Genomic DNA, 21231 nt, shown 5'->3' on the forward strand with positions numbered 1-21231 from the left:
ATTTTCTTGTTTCTTATATTTATTTTTAAAATGGTTCTCAACTCCTATGTACCTAGAGTTGTCAGATTTAGGGAATGGGAGAGAGAGACACAGGATGACAGTTAAATAGGAATTTCAGATAAACAATTCAATATTTGAAATATATTTATAACAAAAAATTTTTAGTATTTATCTGAAATTCAAACTTAACTGGGCGTCCTGTGCTTAAAATTTTATCTTACACACTGTATACCATATACCAAGTATAACTCCAAATGAAGTTTGGAGTTATTTCGTTGTTCTTGTTTTAAAAACAAAACTAACTTATACACCCAACTGTACAAAAAACAGAACTTATCCTAATTTGTACATCTGTAAGATAGCAGGAAACACTATTTCGCAAAATTGGATAATGTCATTGTGTTCCAAGCAATCTGGTGACATAACCTTTGGATATGGCACCAGACATAGGGTAAAGCAAGTGAGTCACTGACCTTGGGAGCAAAATTTAATGGGATGCCAAAAAACTTAGTAAGCAATCAAGATAAATAATGTATTGATACAATTTTTTGATACAATATTTTTAAATAAAAATGAATACAAAAAATTCACCAAGACCAAAATATCAAAAATTTTAGTATGAGAGGACCATTAACATTGCTGTGTTGAGACATATTGAAACCCAAGGCAAAAAGAAAAATCAATAATACCAATCCTGCCTTTACTTAAAATATTGATATACTGCTCATCATGTATACATTAATACCTAATTTTTAAAAATATTGCCTTAAAATATGATTTGTCTTGATTACTGAATTTTTTGGCACTTCCTTAAATTTTTGCACCTGAAGTGAGTGTTCAGCACTGTTTGGATTCATTTTAGGGTCCTATAAAATACACCAGATTTGGGTCAAATGATTCTTGGCATACTTTAAGTGTGTGCCATAGAAACTTGATTTGAATAGACAGTGAAGGAAAAGTGAAGCTGATGGACATCTGGGTGGCTCAGCGGTTGAGCGTCTGCCTTTGGCTCAGAGCATGATCCCAGGATCCGGGATCGAGTCCCACATCAGGCTCCCTGCATGGAGCCTGCTTCTCCCTCTGCCTGTGTCTCTGCCTCTCTCTCTGTGTCTCTCATGAATAAATAAATAAAATATTAAAAAAAAAAAGAAAGTTTCAAGAAGGCTTCATTCTTGGGGCACCTGGGTGGCTCAGTCATTTGAATATCCAACTCTTGGTTTCAGCTCAGGTCATGATCTCAGCGTCCTGGGATTGAGCCTGGTGTCAGGCTCCAAGCTCAGTGCTGAATCTGCTTGGGATTCTCTCCATTTCTTCCTCCCTCCCTTTCTGGCCCTCTCCTGGCTCTTGTGCACATGCTCTCACACACTCTCTCTCTCACTCTTTCTCAAATATATATTAATTAAATCTTAAAAACAAAAAGAAGAAGGCTTCATTTTTATGTCTGGAACCTTGGTGCAGGCTATCAGTTGGGGCATCTTGGGTCTCCTTCATATGGTCTCTCTTCAGCAGGACAGCCTGAGCTTCCTTACACCTCGGTGGCTGAGAACAAAAGAAGAAAAGTGGAAGTTGCCATAAAGTTGAAGGACTAGGCCCAAAACTGGCTCAACATCACTTCTGTGTTCTGTTGGTCAGAGCAAGTCACAGCTCAATTTCAAAGGGAGAGGAAGAGTAGCATATGCATATTGGGACAGGAGTAACTGCTGACAACTATCCTTGGAGACAGTCTCACACAAGTGATGAGGACCACATCCAGTCTAAGGCACTGTTCACTGACTGGAGGGAAAGTGCAGCGCCAAGGTTGGTGACAGAACAAAGTCCCACTGAGATTTTCCACCTCCTACTTCTTTTTTTTTTTTTTTTTTTCTTTTTAAGATTTTATTTTTTGGGATGCATGGGTGGCTCAATGGTTGAGTATCTGCCTTCGGCTCAGGTCATGATCCTGGGGTCCTGGAATTGAGTCCCGTATCAGGCTCCTCGCCGGGAGCCTGCTTCTCCCTCTGCCTATGTCTCTGCTTCTCTGTGTCTCTCATGAATAAATAAATAAAATCTTTTAAAAAATTATTTTTTAATAATTTTACACAATGTGGGGAAAAAATAAAAATAAAAATAAAATAAAATAAAATAAAATAAATAACACAATGTGGGGCACAAACCCACAATCTCAAGATCAGGAGCCTCATGCTTTACTGTCTGAGTCAGCTCGGTGCCCCTCACTTCTGATTTGACTTCTTTCCATCATTGATATCACCCTATATGTGAATAAGGGATAACTGCCAATACTGAGAGGTGAGAAAAGAGACCCAAGATATCTTCAGTGTAGGCAAATTGTATAAACTCCAAAGCTGAATGTAGTGGTTAAGATAATAGTCTCTTACTCATCTTGTGACTTGGGAAAGTGAGTTAACAACTATACCTCAGTTTTGTATTCTTTTTTTTTTTAAGATTTTATTTATTTATTCATAGAGACACAGAGAGAGAGAGAGAGGCAGAGGGAGAAGCAGGCTCCATGCACCGGGAGCCCGACATGGGACTCGATCCAGGGTCTCCAGGATCACGCCCTGGGCTGCAGGCGGCGCTAAACCGCTGCGCCACCGGGGCTGCCCAATGCCTCAGTTTTCTTATCTATGAAAGGAGAAAGAACAAGAAAGTGACCACATGTGAGAAAGTGAAAAATAACTGCTGACATCTAGGCCTTACTAAGAAAATAAAAACTCCTTCAGAGCAGAATGTTTCCAAAAGGACACAAACAACAATCACAGAATATGAGCAATGTTCAAAGAACTTTACATCATGACTGTGTTTGGAATAAGACAGAAACAAAGACCTCCACAACCATAAAAATGAGGGAACACCCCCTTCTTCTAACATGAGTGATGCTGCCCCTTGTCCAATGACAACTCGAGCCTTGCTTTAATCCTCCTGTCTCCTAGATAAAAATTAAGACAATCACTAAATTGCCTGTTTCCTGAGTGAATCAAATTCTAAATTGCAAGTAAAGCAAGTAAAATATTTAAAAAAATAAAAAGAAGATACTTTAAAAAAGATTTTTATAAAATCTTTAAAAAGAAGATACTTAAAAAAAGATTTAAAAAAAGATTTTGTTGGGCAGCCCCGGTGGCGCAGCGGTTTAGTGCCGCCTGCAGCCCAGGGTGTGATCCTGGAGACCCTGGATCAAGTCCCACGTCGGGCTCTCTGTGTGGATCCTGCTTCTCCCTCTGCCTGTATCTCTGCCTCTCTCTGTGTGTGTCTCTATGAATAAATAAATAAAATCTTAAAAAAAAAAAGATTTTGTTTATTCATGAAAGACACAGAGAAAGAGAGGCAGAGAGCCCCTTGTGGGACTCGATCCCAGGAACTGAGCCGAAGGCAGACACTCAGGGACTGAGCTACCCAGGCATTCCAGCAAATAAAATCTTTAAAAAAATCATCTAGCATAAATCCAAATTATTTAAGAGGTTCCTCCTAATTCCCTTTTATTGAGAGACTCCTTCCTTAAGCAAGATCATTAAGCACTTCAGGCATCTTTTTATGTGAACTCCAACATGTTTAGAAGAAAGAATCTCCTCCGTCCTTCAAAGATCTTCTAGCTGGACTAAGAATCAAACTGAGATGAGCCACATTAATGGGGAAAAAATAAACTTTAATAGCATCCATATGATGAATCCACACAGACATGGAAATTCCAACAACTGTAACATGAGGCTTATATGAGCTAAGGAAAGGATAGGAGTCTGAGGATACAAAGAGGAAAAAAATCATTAGCAGGAAGCTGAGAGATGTTTCGAAAATAAAGTTTTTCCCATGCCAAAGTGACCTATCTTGGGAGAGCTTACCCTTGAGCCCCTACAAACATAATCATCAAAAGACATACTAGAATATTCATATTGGCCTTAACCAATATAGACAAAATACCCCAATACTCAACAATAAAATGAGCTCATAAATTACAGCATAATTCACATAATGGAACATTACATGACAATGAGAAATGAACTGCAAACTCAACATCATGGATGAATCTCATAATGTTGAACAAAAGAAGCTAGGCTCTAAAGAAAATACACTATATGGGTGCACCTGGGTGGCTCAGTCAGTTTAGTGTCCAATTCTTGATCTCAGCTCAGGTTTGTTGGATCAAGCCCTGCATTAGCTTCATGCTCAGTGGAGAGCCTGCTTGTGATTCTCTCCCTCTCCCTCTGTCCTTCCCCACACTTCCATGTGCTTTTTCACTCTAAAATCAATAAATCTTTAAAATATATAAATATATGCTGTATGATCCATTTATATTAAATTTGAAACAGGTGAAACTAATCCGTGGTGTTAGCCATCATCACAGTGATTACCCTTGTAAAGAAGTGGGAGGAGGCATGGGGGGGCGCCTGTAGATGCAGGTGGTTTGTTGTCCTTTCTCTGGGTGTTAGTTTTATGGTTATGTTGAAAATTCAATAAACTGTACTTACAATTTGTGCACTTTTCTATGTGTACGTTAATGTGAATAAAAAAGTTTTTTGAGGGCAGCCCGAGTGGCTCAGCAGTTTAGCGCCACCTTCAGATCCAGGGCGTGATCCTGGAGACCCAGCATCAAGTCCCACGTCAGGCTCCCTGCACGGAGCCTGCTTCTCCCTCTACCTGCCTCTCTCTCTCTCTCTGTCTCATGAATAAATAAAATCTTTTAAAAAATTAAAATTAAAAAAAGGTTTTTGAAAAGTGGGCAACCACTTTAAAGGGACATAGGAGCTTACCTGAAAAAGCCCCCAATTAACAAAGCTCTAAACAATTTCAGCAACAAAATAACTTAATATTGGGTTGTCAACAGAATCATGAGTCTATACTCATAAAATTTATGATTTAACAAGTAACTAAATCAGGGATGAGACAAATCTCCCTTAGGGAAGACACACATATTCCTTACAGCAGGAGGTAGAGTTTATTTATTTTTTAAATATTTTATTTATTTATTCATGAAAGACACAGAAAGAGGCAGAGACACAGGCAGGGGGAGAAGCAAGCTCCTCACGCAGAGCCTGATGCAGGACTCCATCCCAGGACCCCAGGTTCACACCCTAAGCCAAAGGCAGATGCTCAACCACTGAGCCACCCAGGTGCCCCAGGAGATAGAGTTTAAAACATCCTCCACTCTCCAACCTGAGTGTGAACTGCACTTACTGACTCACTTCCAAAGAGTAGTGTGGAGATAACTTTATAGTGGAGAAGCCTGGCAGACACTACCTGAGCCAGGTAAGCAAAGTTAACATCATCGTTTGCTAGCATGTACGCTTCATTTGATGTGATGAGAATGGCAAGTCAGTTTTGTTGTTTTCCTCCTAAAAACCCACAGTCCTGGTATAACTGGAACTGAACTCAAGGTTGTGCTGTGCTTTGGGTGCATCAAACTAAATATCACCTAAAGAAGTTGTTGAAAGCAAAGAACTTTTTATTACTTGTTACATATAATGAGACAGCTCTCAAAACACAGGATGCTTTTTTTTTAAATTTATATATTCATGAGAGACACAGAGAGGGAGAGGGAGGCAGAAACACAAGCAGAGGGAGAAGCAGGCTCCATGCAGGGAGCCCGAAGTGGGACTCGATCCTGAGTCTCCAGGAACACGCCCTGGGCGGAAAGCGGCGCTAAACCACTGAGCCACCCGGGGCTGCCCACACAGGATGCTTTTATTCATTGTATTAGCGGGCAGGGCAGGCAGCTCACATATACACTAAGCAACTTAAACATATTACTTAGGCTCTGCTTCAACTGTGCTTGCCTAACATGTTAACATGCCAGCACATATAGGTATGTTCAAAAAATGGCAGCAAACCCCAACTGTGGGAGGGGATCTTAGTATTATAATGGGCTAAAGGCAACTTCAAGATGACTCAGGGAGAAAAATAAATAAATAAATAAATAAATAAATAAATAACAGGGCTCTTGGCTGGCTCAGTTGCTAGAGCATATGGTTCAACCCCCCGTTTGAGTGTAGAGATTACTTAAAAATAAAATCTTCTGGGACATCTGCATAGCTCAGTGGTTGAGCGTTTGCCTTTGGCTCAGGGCGTGATCCCGGATTCCCGGGATCAAGTCCTGCATCAGGCTCCTTGCATGGAGCCTGCTTCTCCCCACTCTGCCTATGTTTCTGCGTCTCTCTCTCTGTCTCTCATGAATAAATGCAACGTTTAAAAAAAAACTTTTTTTTAATCTTCTTGGGGGCGCCAAGGTGGCTCTGTCAGTTAAGTGTCCAGTTCTTGATTTTGGCTCAGGTCATGATCCCAGGGTTGTGAGATTGAGCCCTGTGTTAGGTTCTGCACTGGCCATGGAGCTACCCTCTCCCTCTGCCCCTCCCACCCCTTCTCACTCTCTTAAAAAAAAAATAAATAAATAAATAAAATAATAATAATAAAATCATTAAAAAAAAAAAAAAAAAAAAACCAGACAACTCAGGAGGGCTTCTGCATAGATCCTCAGTTCCAGTGTGGCTCAAACTAGTTCAGGTAAGGGGCTATTAGGTAGAACACCTAGCTGGGTAGTCTTCTTGGCTGGAACTGCTGGTTCTGCAAAACAAACCCATTCCTTCTCTGCTTTTGTCCCTTCTGCCTTCTCCCTTCTACAGAGGCTCTCTGCCCTCTGATCTAAGTAACTCCCCTGCCGCATCCTAGCTAACAGGGCAGGGATGTCCCGAGAAGGTAGACCCCATTGATTGAGGGCCTGAAGTCATGTTAGGAAGGATGGTGCCACTTTGTCCCGTTCCATAGAGGTCTTTTTCATTTCAAGAGACTTGGAATCTTAAAAATACCTTTATTTTTTATGTAATGACTTCATGAGGTATATTTGGAAATAGTATCTCTCGGGTAGTGCTGATTAACTTAGAACCATACAGCAGGCACTCCTACCCCTGGAGGCTAGGCCTATGTGTTTCTGTTTGGTCCAGCTGTGACTGGACACAACGTGACTGCTTCTGTTCTGAACTGACAAGATGGATGTCTGGATGCCAGCTTCATAACCATGAGCGAAACAAATCAAATTAAATGTGCATTCTTCAAAAAACCTGACCAGTACTCCTTAAAACTGTCAAAATCACCAAGGACAAGAAAAAACTGAGAAACTATCACAGTCAAGATTAGCCTAAGAAGACATAATGAGTGAATGTGACACAACGTCCTTGACAGGATGCTGGAACAGAAAAGGGGCCTTGGGGGAAACTGGTGAAATAAAAACATACGGGGCAGCCCCGGTGGCGCAGCAGTTTGGCGCCGCCTCCAGCCCGGGGTGTGATCCTGGAGACCCAAGATCGAGTCCCACATCGGGCTCCCCGCATGGAGCCTGCTTCTCCCTCTGCCTGTGTCTCTGCCTCTCTCTCTCTGTGTCTATGAATAAATAAATAAAATATTTAAAAACAAAATAAAATAAATAAAATAAAAATAATACAGAGTAATGTACCAATCAAAGTGATTTCCTAGATGTGGCGGGTGTACCATAGTCATTTAGTCAACGTTTAAGAAGCTCAGAGCAGTGGAAACTAGGTGAGGAGTATACAAGAACTCTATGTAACATCTCCGCAATTTTTCTGCAAACCCAAAACTATTCTAAAATAAAATGTCTGGGGGCACCTGCGTGGCTCAGTGGTGGAGTATCCGCCTTTGGCTCAGGGCATGATCCTGGGGTCCCTGGATCGAGTCCCACATCGGGCTCCCTGCATGGAGCCTGCTTCTCCCTCTGCCTGTCTCTGTCGGTCTCTCATGAATAAATAAATAAAATTTAAAAAAAATTTTTTTTAAGATTTATTTATTCATGATAGTCACACATAGAGAGAGGGGCAAATACACAGGCAGAGGGAGAAGCAGGCTCCATGCAGGGAGCCCGACGTGGGATTCGATCCCGGGTCTCCAGGATCGCGCCCTGGGCCAAAGGCAGGCGCCAAACCGCTGCGCCACCCAGGGATCCCCTAAAGTAAAATGTTTTGTTTTTAAGCAGGAACTGCGAGTCTCTCATGAATAAATAAAATCTTTAAAAATATATTTAAAACTAAATAAACAAACAGGAACTGCAACCGTGCCTTCTCAGAGTTGTGAGAAATGAGTGAACCGCGTACAGGCCAAGCGCAGGCCGCAGTGCTGAGCACGCAGGTGCCAGGCGGTATTACCGTAATCCTACGTAAAATGCAGGACGGAAACGCAGACTCCGGGGAATTTTCAGCAGGGTGAGAGGTACCCGCGTGCAGACCCCTCCCCGCCCCCAGCCCCCAGCCCCCAGCGGGCACGTGACCAGCGGGTCGGGCGCGCGTGCACGCTGCCTGCACGCACACGCCGTAGGGGGCGGGGCGCCGCGGGACGCCAGCGTGGGGCGTGGCCGGGCTGCGTTCCCACACCCGCGGCGGCCCCCGGAAGTGGTGCGTACAGGGATGCCGCGGCCCGGAAGGCGCGCCTGGCGGGATCCGGTGGGCCTCCGCGGCCGGGGCCGCCGCCTCTTGTTGCTAGACGACGCGAACTAGCCTTCGTCACTTCCTCAGCGCGCCGCCTGCCCGCTCCTCGGCCGGAACCGGGGGTCCGGAGCCGGGGTGGACTGGTTTTCCGAAGCCCAGGACCGGAGCCGGCTGGGCAGCTGGAGCCGAGGCCACGCCACCTGCGGGAAGAACCTGAACTGGGGTAGGAAGATGGCTGCAGACAAGCCTGCAGGTGAGGCGCCCGCGGCCGGGTGCTGATGCGGGTGGGACGCCCGCGGGGGTTGGCCCTGGCGCGGAGTCGGTGGGGACCCCAGGGCGACTTTCGTTTGGGTGTGCATTCCGCTCCCCCGTCCCCTCACCCAGCCGTCCCAAGTGTGAGCCTTTCCCCCCAGGTCCGAGAGGTTTTCACTTAAGTGCAGCGTGAAGCCGCTGGCGATCGCCTTTGCCCCCGTCTGCAGAATATCTGACTTAGACTTACCCAGCCACTTCACAGGCTTCTCGGTGTTCCAGTGGGGAAGCAGAACATGGAGAGTCCACCGCGGGGCCCGAGCGCGCGGCTGCCTTGTGTCCCCCGGCTCAGGGTGGGACTCGCCCGGGCTCCTTGGCCGCACAGGCCCCGGCCTGTGGTCAGCGACGGACTGTGAAGTTAGCCTTGTGAAGACTGCCCAACGGCTCCCTAGACCTACTACGATCAGAGTGTCTCTCGTCGTTGTGTGCTCTCAGATATCTTGCGTTGACAACCCATTTTCTCCTAGTTCCTCACGGTTAATTAATTTAATCTCGATTATTTTCTTTACGGATCACTTACTGGCCCATTCCTAGAGTCTTCTCCATTACGTTATGTACAGTTCTTTCCTGCCTGCCTCTGGGACGGTCTGCCTGCGGTGTCCTGTAAAGAAATTAGTGTTCCCGGTGGCATCTCAAGTTATGTTGGGAGAACTTAACTGACAGATCTTACAAGTGGTCAACACTTAGACTTTTTACAGTAAAATTTTAAAGAAAGAAAGGAGAGTCTCAATACTCTGTAGGTTTTGATCTCGATAACTGACAGACGGACTTGATTTGAAGTGAAAGTGAGCTAGTCCTAAGATAGGTGCAGATGAATGAAATTGTTGAAACATCTCATCAGTAATCCGAGAAGAAAAACAATAGAGAAAAGGTTTACAAAGCGATGTTGATGGAGTATGCTATAGAGTTTTAGGTAGGCTGCTCACAGAAAGCCTCTGCTGAGGTGCTGCTATCTGAGCAGATACCGCATGAAGTGAAGGAGTGAGCCATATGGAATGGGGTGGAATGGATAAGGAGAGTGTTCCAGGTAGGAAATAAGCATGATTTGTCCAAGGCTGGATCAAGGGGACCCACATCTTCCTAACTGAAGGCAGTGTATCTGTTTCCCCAGGTTTATTTAACCATATCATTGCACTTGCCTGGAATAACCTTTTTAGGCTGAAAGCCCTTCTAGTTTTCAAGTCCTACCTGTCAAAGAGCATTCTTCTACCTGTTGATTAACTCAAAGATTGAGTACCAGGCACTGCCTTGGATGTTGAAGAATTGGATATGACACACTCCCTGCCTTTGAGGACCAACTGCTCAGTCTGTGAGAGACAGACCTATCATAGTGGCACATCCGTTGGTAGTACATATGTAATATTGTCATGTAACATAGCTATCTAATACGTGTAGTGGAGGAATAAGGTCCAGAGTTATTTGGGGCTGTGTCTTTGGTTGAAATTTATTGGCCATATTGTAGGAAACTTCTTAACTAGGTAATGTTAAATTTGTGTTAAGTAGATGACTGTTTTATGTGGCTCCCTTGAATCTCTCCTGTCCATCCCCATTTCACCTGCTGTGATTCTAGCCTTTATCTCTTAATGTGGTCTCTTTCACATTAAGCAGCTTTCTGACTGCTGTTTGGTTCTTTTTTTTTTTAAAGATTTTTTTTTTTAATTTTTATTTATTTATGATAGTCATCACAGAGAGAGAGAGAGAGGCAGAGACACAGGCAGAATGAGAAGCAGGCTCCATGCACCGGGAGCCCGACGTGGGATTCGATCCCGGGTCTCCAGGATCGCGCCCTGGGCCAAAGACAGGCGCCAAACCGCTGCGCCACCCAGGGATCCCTGCTGTTTGGTTCTCTTTCTATCCAGCCCTTTTTTTTTCACTGCTGTCTTTTTATTTCTAAAACACTAATTGGAACATACCATTCCCGTGCCTATAAACTTCCTAAGATTGTACCATCTTGTGTGCCTCAAATCCTCACTCCTAAATGCTATTTGTGAAACTTCTTGGTCTGTTTCCGGCTGATGTTTCTATATCGACACACCTAGCTCTTCACACCAGAAGTGACTCTCTCCAAAAGCATTGTGTACTTTTGAGCTGCTGAGTAGTAATGCCCTCCTTTCTCTTCTCTATCTGGTAAACACTCTCCCCGAAGTCTGTTTATATGCTGCTTCATCTCTGAGCTCCTGGGCTCAGTTCCCTGTCATGGAGGGTATTGTGTGCTTATTCTTAATTAGGTAAGAAAGTAACTGATCACCGTGTGGGAGGGGTAGATTTAAGTGCAACAAGACTGGAAGCCCAGAGAAGAGCTAAAGCCAGCTCATGTTGTGCTATTAATTTATTCAGTAAATATTTACCCGTGGCCCGCTTTGCCAGGCACTAACAATCTCTTTAGTCATGAATCTTACAGTATGAAACACAGATTAACATGTAAACAGGGGGTACCTGGATGGCTCAGGTCGTGATCCCAGGGTCTTGGGATTGAGTCCTGCATCAGGCTTCCTGCAGGGAGCCTGCTTCTCCCTCTGCCTATGTCTCTGCCTCTCTCTGTCTCTCATGAATAAATAAATAAAATCTCTGAAAAAAACAAACAGGGACACTTATGATCAAGACCTGAGCTGAAATCAAGAGTCAGACACTTGGGGCACCTGGGTGGCTCAGTTGGTTAAGTGGTTTCTTGATTTCCGCTCAGGTCATGATTTCAGGGTCGCAAGATCAAGCCCCATGTGGGGCTCTATGCTCAGCAGGGCGTCTCCTTGAGATTCTCCCTTTGCCCCTCTCTCCTACACACATACACACACACACACACACACACTCTCTCTCTCTCTCTCTCTCTCTCTCTCTCTCATAAATATATAAATGAGTTAGATGCTTAACCAGCTGAGCCAGTCCGGTGCCCCTTGGTTAAATTTTAAGACCTTTTAAGCCTCACCTTTCCTCTGTGTAGAAGGAGAATGATAACATTATCTATGTCTCAGCATTAGTAAAGGATTAAAATGACATAATGTCAGGCCCTAATTTTTTTTTAAATGTAGGATAATATTAACTTTGGCGTAAGTGGTAGGTGGTGAGGAGAGGCAGATGCGAGAAATGTTTAAGGAGTGAAACTGGCAGAATTTGTGACTGATTGGGTGTAGTAGGTGAGCAGAAAAACTTGTTCCTTAGGAAAAGTTCTTAGTTGAACCTCAGTTTCTTCATTTGTAAAATGGGCGTCCTAACAGTTTTCTAACTTTTTTTTTTTTTTTTGTAAGTAACCTCTACACCTGATGTGGAGCTCAAACTTAACAACCCCGAGACCAAGAGTTGTACGCACTACCATATGGGCCAGCCTAATTTACTAATAGCTTTTTTTTTAAGCTTTATTTTCAAGGGGATCCCTGGGTGGCTCAGTGGTTTAGTGCCTACCTTCGACTCAGGGCCTGATCCTGGAGTCCCAGGATCCAGTCCCACGTCAGGCTCCCTGCATGGAGCCTGCTTCTCCCTCTGTCCGTGTCTCTGCCTCTCTCTGATGAATAAATAAATAAAACCTTAAAAAAAAAAAAAGGTTTTATTTTCAAGATTTTATTTATTTGTTTAAGAGAAAGAGGGAGAAAGAATCTGAAGCAGACTCTGCATGGAGCATGACATGGGGCTCAATCCTGCAACTGCAAGATCATGACCTGAGCTGAAACTGAGAGTTGGATGTTCAACCAGCTGGGCCACTTAGGTGCCCCCAATAGCATCTTAATTTATTTACCTCATAGAGTTGTAGCTTGGGTGTATCACCTGAGGTAAAGTGTATGTTTTAGCTCATCTCCTCTGAGAAGCAGAGCCCAGGTAAAGTGCTTTTTATTTGAAAGGTACAAAGGCACAGTAGAAGTGAGAGAGAGAGAAGAAAGGAAGGTGCAGTATATTACATACCTGGCTCCTGTTTCACCTTGAGCCAGGAGGCAGAGCAGGTCACTTGCATAAGCGATTTTTCTGAAAGGGTTTCAAGGAGAAACTACTTCAGAATAGTCCATATGAGAGAGAAAAAAGGGATAATTTATCTGTCCAGTTTCCTCCCATTCTCTGTTTCCAATTGGTAAAGACTCCATGAGTAACAAAGTAACCTGTGTTTCTGGATTGTGTGGCTTCTCAGTGACTGATCTGCCAGCAGTTCTCACACCCTGATTTGTATTTCAATCAAATTGTAGAGGAGGGGTTGATGGGAGACCAACCAAAGACAAAGATCAACGGGGCAGTGGGAGATTTACAAGGTTTGTGTCCCTATATAACTATAAAAGTAACGTGAAACTTTCATTTTTGACCAAGGAAATACCAACAGTGTTTTAGGATGATTTATTTGACTATTTTTCATGGACAAGGTACTCAAGTCAGGCATTGCTGGTCACATATTTCTCTAAGCTTTGTAGTAATCAGCTGGTATATGTAGGATTTTGATAAGTCAGAGACACTTGTCCAAGTGATAGAAAACCACATGTGAGATTTGTGAACTTCAGCTGTATGGTGACTTCGGCAAACCTGAATTATTTTTCTTTGAACTGGCATCCTTTATTTTCTTTTAATTCTATTTTATTCATTCATGAGAGACACACAGAGAGAGGCAGAGACATAGGCAGAGGGAGAAGTGGGCTCCCTATGGGGAGCCTGAGCGGTACTCGATCCCAGGACTCCAGGATCATGACCTGAGCCAAAGGCAGATGCTCAGCCACTGAGCCACCCAGGTGCACCGGCATGCTGCTTTTTTTTTTTTTTTTTAAAACTTACCTTCACAAAGGCATCAACACTACTTTGTGACCTTACTGGTAGGTTTTCTTAGGCCTTAACATTCCTTATTCCTTTGGGGGAAAAATGTCTTTCTTGAATATCATTGGAGCTGTATTTTGAAAAGTGTACTTTGTGTGGAAGACCCTCCTCCAATCAGATTTCAGTTGTTAACATTCTGTATTGGAATGTGTCTGTGCTTTCAGTTAACTGACTTATTTCAGTTTTGAAAAAGCAGCGTATTTCTTTTCTACTTAGTTCAAACCTAAAGGAAATTGTTTGGTTCAAAATGAAGCCTATTGGCTTAAAGGGTGTCAAGGTTTGTGTCCCTAAGAGCTCTGTATGCCTGGAAAGTCAACCATGTTCGTTAAGCCAGAGTAGAAGGAAAGTCAAGCTAATGGATGAACGGCCATACACTCTTACAGTTGGCAATGGAGACTACTTTTGGACAAATAAAGACACATTGTGGAATTATGTGCAGGCTCTTTCTGGTAAGAACTCAGAAGTTACAAATAATGTTTTAGAAACTGATTATGAGGGATCCCTGGGTGGCGCAGCGGTTTGGCGCCTGCCTTTGGCCCAGGGCGCGATCCTGGAGACCCGGGATCGAATCCCACATCAGGCTCCCGGTGCATGGAGCCTGCTTCTCCCTCTGCCTATGTCTCTGCCTCTCTCTCTCTCTCTCTCTCTCTCTCTCTCTGTGACTATCATAAATAAATAAAAATTAAAAAAAAAAAAAAAAGAAAAAAAGAAACTGATTATGAAAATAACACTTATTCCTTACAGAAAACTCAAGAAGTACAGAAAGATAACAAGGAAAATAGTAATCCCATGGGAGTGCTTTTGTTTTTAAAGTTTTATCTTGAAGTAAAAAATGCAGATAAAATAATGGTTGATTAACTTGTAAAAGGCTAATTCTTGAGCTCAGTTCTCTGAAATGTCTAGAAATGGGAATTTCAGAGTCTCTTGTAAGCCTTAGAGTCTGGTTTATTTATTTATCTTAAAGTTGGCTTCTCTCTTTCCCAGGAAGATTGTAGGGGACTTTTACAATTCCTGGAGGATAATGATGGAAAGTAGAAGCTTTAACTCTTCAGTGCGTTGATGAATTATTGGGTTATTTCCCGTTGCTTTGAAGTTTTTATAAATCACTCTTCGGCAGTTGGGCCCAGAAGTCCTATTAAAGACTGTAACCTAGAGAGGGTATATTTTAGAAGAAGGTATGGAGGTAGCTTGATGGCAAACTAAGAAATTTTGACATTTGCTTTAAATTTAGTGTATGTACTTCCTTATGAGGGAAGATAAATGTAGTAAACATTTTGAGTTTCCTAAAAATTTTTGAAGTGTGTTCATTGTTAAAATTGTATGACAGTTGTACATGCGTTTGAGGGTTATGCTTCACTCTGAACGCACTCTTCACTTTCTGGTCCCAAAATCCTATGTCCCATTTTTACACATTTACAGGTAATTGGCTCTGGGGCACCTGGCTGGCTCAGTCAGTAGAGCATGCAACTCTTGCTCTCAGGGTCGTGAATTCAAGCTCCACGTTAAGTAGAGATTACTTGAAAAATAAAATCTGGGGCACCTGGGTGTCTCAGTCTATTAAACATCCAGCTGTTAGTTTTGGTTCAGGTCATAATCTCAGAGTAATGGGATCGAGCCCCACATAGGACTTCACACTCAGGGCAGGGTCTGGTTGTCTCTCTCCCTCTGTTCTTCCCCTGCGCACATGCTCTCTCTCTCTCTCTCCCTCTCCCTCTCTCTCAAATAACATCTTTTAAAAGAACATAGGATCTAAAATAATTAAATAGGGATGCCTGGGTGGCTCAGCGGTTGGGCACCTGCCTTCAGCTCAGGGTGTTATCCTGAAGTCCCAGAATCAAGTCCCCCATCAGGCTCCTTGCATGGAGCCTGCTTCTCCCTCTGCCTCTCTCTGTGTGTCTCTCATGAATAAATAAATAAAATCTTTTTAAAAATAAATAAATAAATAAAAATTTTAAAAAACAGTTTTACTATTAAAAAATAAAATAAAAAAGATTTTATTTTTAAGTAATTTCTATACCCAATGTGAGGCTTGAACTCACAACCTCAAGACCAAGAAGCACACACTCTACCAACTGAGCCAGCCAGGTGCCCCCAAAATAAAATCTTAGAATAATAATAAATAAGTAAAAAAAAAAAAGTAAAAAAAAAAAAAAAAAAAAAAAAAAACAAAAAAAAATAATAAATAAGTAAAAGTAATTGGTCCTTATTGTTATTATACACCTGAAAGTTTTGCAGAATAGGTATGTTGTGTTTAAATAGGTTAACGATAACTCATCACCGGGCTTTTTAAAAATTTTTATTTATTTTTTAAAATAAATTATGTATGTATGTCACCTGGCTTTCTAAAGAAAAAGCTGTTTGAGTGTCCTTTAAAAAATTTTTTTTCATGTTTTAAGTAATCTCTATACTCAACGAGGGGCTTGAACCTACAACCCCAAAATGAAGAGTTGCATGTTCCACTGCCTGGGCCAGCCAGATGCCCCTAACAGTGTCCTTTTAAACTTCCTCTAATAAACTATTAGTTTTCCTCCTCCCTATTAGGACTCAATTCTTATTTATCTGTATACTGAAGTGGAAGTGAAATACTAATTTATCTGCTAACTTTTTTCATTTATTTTATGTTTTTAAAGTATTATATATTTAAGTAATCTCTGCACCCAGTGTGGGCATGACCCCGAGATCAAGAGTCGCATGGTCTTCTGACTGAGCCAGCCAGGCACTCCTTATCTACTAACTTTAATACCAAAATACCATTTTTTTGTAGAGCGGATTTAAGTCTTTGATAAGTTCACTTAAGCACAAGTTATATTTTGTTCTTGGTGTTAAGTGGTTTCTCAAAAGAACATGTAGTCTACCAGGGATTTCACAGTAATCTAAGAGCTATTCCATAATCAAGTCATACTAATTTCATTGTTAAGTTGTATATTTTTTCTTACTTTCTTTTTTAGACATTTTATTTTTATTTAATTTAAAGATTTTATTCATTCATGAGAGACAGGCAGAGACATAGGCCGAGGGAGAAGCAGGCTCCCCACGGGGAGCCCAATGCAGGACTCGATCCCAGGACCCCGGGATCACATCCTGAGCCAAAGGCAGATGCTCAATTGCTGAGCCACCCAGGAGTCCCAAGTTGTATGTTTAAAGTGCAGAAATAAGTATATTTTTTAAGAAACTGTAAGAATCGTTAGTTGTTCTGTCAAAAAGAAAGGGGAAGGGAGCTAATATGTATTTCCCATCTCCAGGCAGAGAGTTAGGTGGCCAAGGGGAGACCAGACCAAAGATGTGACTGATTCCAAGGCTTGTACTGCTTTCATGGCACCGTGTTTCCCTCTTGAGAGAGGGAAGTTGGAAGTCTTTACTGACTGCCATGTGCCAATCCAGGACTCCCAGAGTCAGCTCTGTGGAGGACTGGTTCTTTGAAATGCTCCTGGACTATAGATTTCTAGATAGTTATCAAAAATGTTCACGTCATGCTTGTTTCAGCAGCACATGTATTAACATTGGAATGATATAGAGACAATTAGCACAATTCCTGTGTGAGGATGATATATGCAAATTCATGAAATGTTCCATATTTTTATATATATTTGGAACGTTAACAACAACAAAAGCCCATATCATGAATGTAAATAGAGCTTAATGACTCCTCACAGACCCAGAAGCAGTCACTAGGCTCCTGAAGGATCGATTTGAAGATTAAATGAGTTAACCTATTTGAAGTGCTTACATGCTTAACACAGAGTGAGTGCTCAATAAATGTTAGCTGCTATTGTTACAGTTAGGCAGAAATTGCAGGTTAGTGTAAGATGGAGAAACAGTTTCTCAAGCTAGAACCTGGCATAGTAGGGGCTAGAAAGAATGATGGATGCTTAAAAGCTGCAAGCAGTTTACATTTGGAGCCCTGTTTCCTCAGGACTTCCCATGCCTGACTTCTGATTTAGGTTCAAACTCACCTCCCATTCCCACTCCTCTTTCACACACCCTTGTTATTGTCATAGCATTATTCACATCTGGAATTGTATATTTGCATCCTATCTCCCCAAGGAGTCTTTGAGTTTCACAAGTGCTGGAATCTTGTCTGTGTGGTTCATGTTTACATCCCTAGCACTTAGAACAGTGCTTGACCCATAGTGGTCTCTGAGTTATTTATTAATTGAATGCATGGCTTGGATTTATTATGTACAAGCCAAGCTATCACAGTTAAAACAAAACAATTCCCGGCAAGTGTTGTGCCTTTCTGCATGGCCAGAGTTAAGGAGTGAACAATGTCTTCTGAGACACTTGGGGTGGTGGTAATGGTAGTGGTTGTAGGAATTATTGAATAGTAAATTTGGAGGATGAGATTATCTGCCTTTTCCCCCCATGTGGAAATTTGTCTTCCATTGATACCTTAGTTGAATATAAGTGTTGTTTTGTGAACAAACATAGCTGTTTCTATAAACTTGTTTGAGGTTACTGAATTTCTGAGTTGGAGGGCACCCTAGAAGTCATCTAATAGAGCTGCTCATTTTAGTAAACAGGGAAACTGACATTTGCCCCAGTTCCACTTCTATATCATCCTTTTAATTTCAGAGGTGGTGCTAGAGTTTTTGCCATCTTATTTCAATTCCAGGTATTGTCTCCATCTCACTGTGCTACCTGGTCCCATCTGTATGTTGAAAATAATAAATTCTGTACTATTATGCTACATATGGGGACTTAGTCTGCCAGATACATTTCAGTCACTTCACATATATTCTTAATAAAGCCTCCCAATAACTAAAAAATGTTTTCTTATCCCCATTTTGCACCTGGCTTTGAGCTTTGGAGGTCTTTGGATTCCAGGCAGAAGTAACCATTCTATCTGGGGAATAAAAAAAAAGTCCCTGTTACAAATAAGAAATTCAAATATCACGAGACTTTGATAGTCTAAAGACTTCTTTATTTTGAGTCATAAATAGTGGCATCACCCTCGCATGCCTATGTTTGCAGCCCATTGCATCATACTTTGCAGTGGTCATATTTCTTTTTATTGGTATTCCATTATTGATGGATGCATGGAGCTTTTGTTGGTAAGTAAAACTAAAAAAGCCCGGAATATTCTTTGGGAGATATTGAAACATAAAAGTCACCTTTTTAAAATGAGAGGCAGATTTTTAAACCAACTTAAAGTATTAATATTAAAAATGACTAATATTAAAAAAAGACTAATATTCATATCACCTACATAATATTCTTGCCATAAATGTTAGACTTTATGCATGAAGAAACAGATAAACCCAGAATATGAAACATTTTTTAAAGATTTATTTATTTATTTATTCGAGAGAGAGAGAGAGATTGGCAGAGACACAGGCAGAGGAAGAAGCAGGCTCCACGCAGGGAGCCCGACATGGGACTCGATCCCGGGTCTCCAGGATCAGGCCCTGGGCTGAAGGCGGCACCAAACCACTGAGCCACCCGGGCTGCCCTAGAATATGAAACATTCTATGAGGTAACTAGCTTAGACTTTTTAAAACAATTAGAGGGGTGTCTGGGTGGCTCAGTGGATTAAGCATCTCCCTTCTAAGCATCTCCCTTGGTCTAGGGTCATGATCCCAGGGTCCTGGAATCAGGGCCTGCATTGAGCTGGCTGCTTGCTCAGTGGGGAGCCTGCTTCTCTTCCCCTCTCCCCTCCCTCCTCCCCGCCTCCCACTTTCCCTGCTGGTGCTCTCTCTCTTGCTGTCAAATAAAATCTAAAAAAATTTAAAAACCCAAGAACAAAATAAATAAAACCGTTAGTGACTTGATAAGCAAAAAAAGATGGTGTTCTAGACTAAAATAAATGAAAGCTATTTAAGGAAATTTGTAAGCCTTGATTGGTCCCTGGATTGGGAAGGAAAAATAAAGTTAAAAGACTTGTCTTAGAACCATCAGGGAAATTTGAATGGAAATTAGTGGACAATTTGTTAGATGATACTATTGAATTATTATTACTTTTCTTAGTCTGATTTTATTTTGGTTATGTAGGAGACTATCTTTAAATAATAGGAGAGGCATGTTGAAGTAGGGGAGTTAAATGTCATATTACTTTCAAATGATTCAGTGAAAGAAAGAAGTAATGAATAATGTGGCAAAATGTTAAAAATTATGAATCTTCATTTACATAACGCTATTGAAATGACTGTTTAAACGGAGAGTGACAAATCAGTGGTTGCTAGGGGTAGAGAGGCAGAGAGGAAGTGACTGCGGCTATGAAGTATAAAAGAAAGGATACTGGGACACCTGGGTGGCTTCTAGTTGAGCATCTGCCTTCAGCTCAGGACGTGATCCCAGAGTTCAGGATTGAATCCTACATTGGGCTCCTGCATGGAGCATGCTTCTCCTGTCTCTGCCTATGTCTTTGTGTCTCTCATGAATAAATTTTAAAAACTCTTTTTAAAAAATTAAAAGGAAGGATACTTCTGTTGATGGAAATTTGTGTTTCTTGGCCATATCGTTGTTAGAATCCTGGTTGTACTATGGTTTTGGAGGAGGTTACTATTGGGGGAAACTGGGTAAAGGATACAAAGAATCTCTCAACATTATTTTTTTCCCTAATTTTTTTTGAAGACTTTTTATTGATTTTAGAGAGAAAGGAATGCACATTCAAGTGCAGGGGGAGGAGCAAAGGGAAAGAAGCCAATATCCCACTTAGTGTGGAGCCATCTGGCATGGGGCTCAGTCTCATGAACCCTGAGATCATGATCTGAGCTGAAATCAAGAATGGAATGCTCAACCGACTGAACCACCCAGGTGCCCCTCAAAATTATTTCTTACAGATGCATGTGAATTGACAGTTATCTTAAAAAGCTTAACATAAAAAAACAATCTAGGTGAAGACAATATGGGTATTCATTGTATATTCTTTTTTTTTTTTTAAGATTTTATTTGAGAGAGAGAGCATGAGCAGGAGGGGCAGAGGGAGAGAGGGAGAATTTTAAGCAGACTCTGGGTAGCCTGATGTGGGGTTCAATATCATGACCCTAGATCACAATCTGAGCCAAAACCCAGAGTTGGACATTCAGCTGACTGACTACACCAGCAGGCACCCTTGGGTGTTCATTGCATATTCTTTCAGCTTTTCTGTAGGTATGACAATTTTCTAAATTGAAAATTGGGGGAGGGGTTGGAGAATAAAAGGATCCAAAAAATTAATAGAGAAATTGATTGGTGGTCTTTTTTTTTTTTTTTTTAAGATTTTATTTATTAATCATGAGAGAGACAGAGAGAGAGAGGCAGAGACACAGACAAAGGAAAAAGCAGGCTCCATGCAGGTAGCCCAATGTGGGGCTCGATCCCAGGACTCCAGGACCATACCCTGGGCCAAAGGCAAGAGCTAAACCGCTGAGCCACCCAGGGACCTCTGATTGGTGGGTTTTTTAAATCAAAAGAAGGTTTTCTAGGTGGGAAATACTTACAAATTGTAGAGGATAGTTTCTAAAGACTGATATTTTTTTTAAGATTTTATTTATTTATTCATGAGAGAGAGAGAGGCAGAGACATACTGAGAGAAGCAGGGTCTGTGCAGGGAGCCTGATGTGGGACTCGGTCCTGGGACTCCAGGATCACACCCTGGGCCAAAGGCAAGAGCTCAACTGCTGAGCCACCCAGGTGTCCCTTTTTAAAGATTTTATTTATTTATTCATAAGAGACACAGAGAGAGAGAATAGGCAGAGGGACAAGCAGGCTCCCTGCAGGGAGCCGGATCTGGGACTCGATCCCAGGA

The 21231-nt window shown here is 42.0% G+C and overlaps 1 protein-coding gene and 1 non-coding gene across 9 annotated transcripts in view; both read left to right on the plus strand.

The window, feature by feature from the left end:
• The first annotated feature begins 8359 nt into the window (after window positions 1–8359).
• Window positions 8360–21231, plus strand: part of CNOT10 (CCR4-NOT transcription complex subunit 10) — a 74576-nt gene continuing 61704 nt past the window's right edge. For 3 of the 8 annotated variants that reach the window (XM_072793485.1, XM_072793486.1, XM_072793488.1), the window contains exon 1: window positions 13678–13954. In XM_072793485.1, the coding sequence (XP_072649586.1) occupies window positions 13753–13954 (202 nt within the window). In that variant the 5' untranslated portion in view covers window positions 13678–13752. Of the gene's footprint in view, window positions 8671–13676; window positions 13955–21231 lie in introns of those variants that run through there. The other 5 variants (XM_072793490.1, XM_072793491.1, XR_012015200.1 and 2 more) reach the window with 3 other exon arrangements.
• LOC140614563 (U6 spliceosomal RNA) lies at window positions 16976–17084 on the plus strand. Its single transcript, XR_012015399.1, has one exon. It is a non-coding gene; the product is annotated as a U6 spliceosomal RNA (small nuclear RNA).

The sequence above is a fragment of the Canis lupus genome, chromosome 22 (genome assembly GCF_048164855.1).
Source record: "Canis lupus baileyi chromosome 22, mCanLup2.hap1, whole genome shotgun sequence".
Classification (NCBI taxonomy): domain Eukaryota; kingdom Metazoa; phylum Chordata; class Mammalia; order Carnivora; family Canidae; genus Canis; species Canis lupus.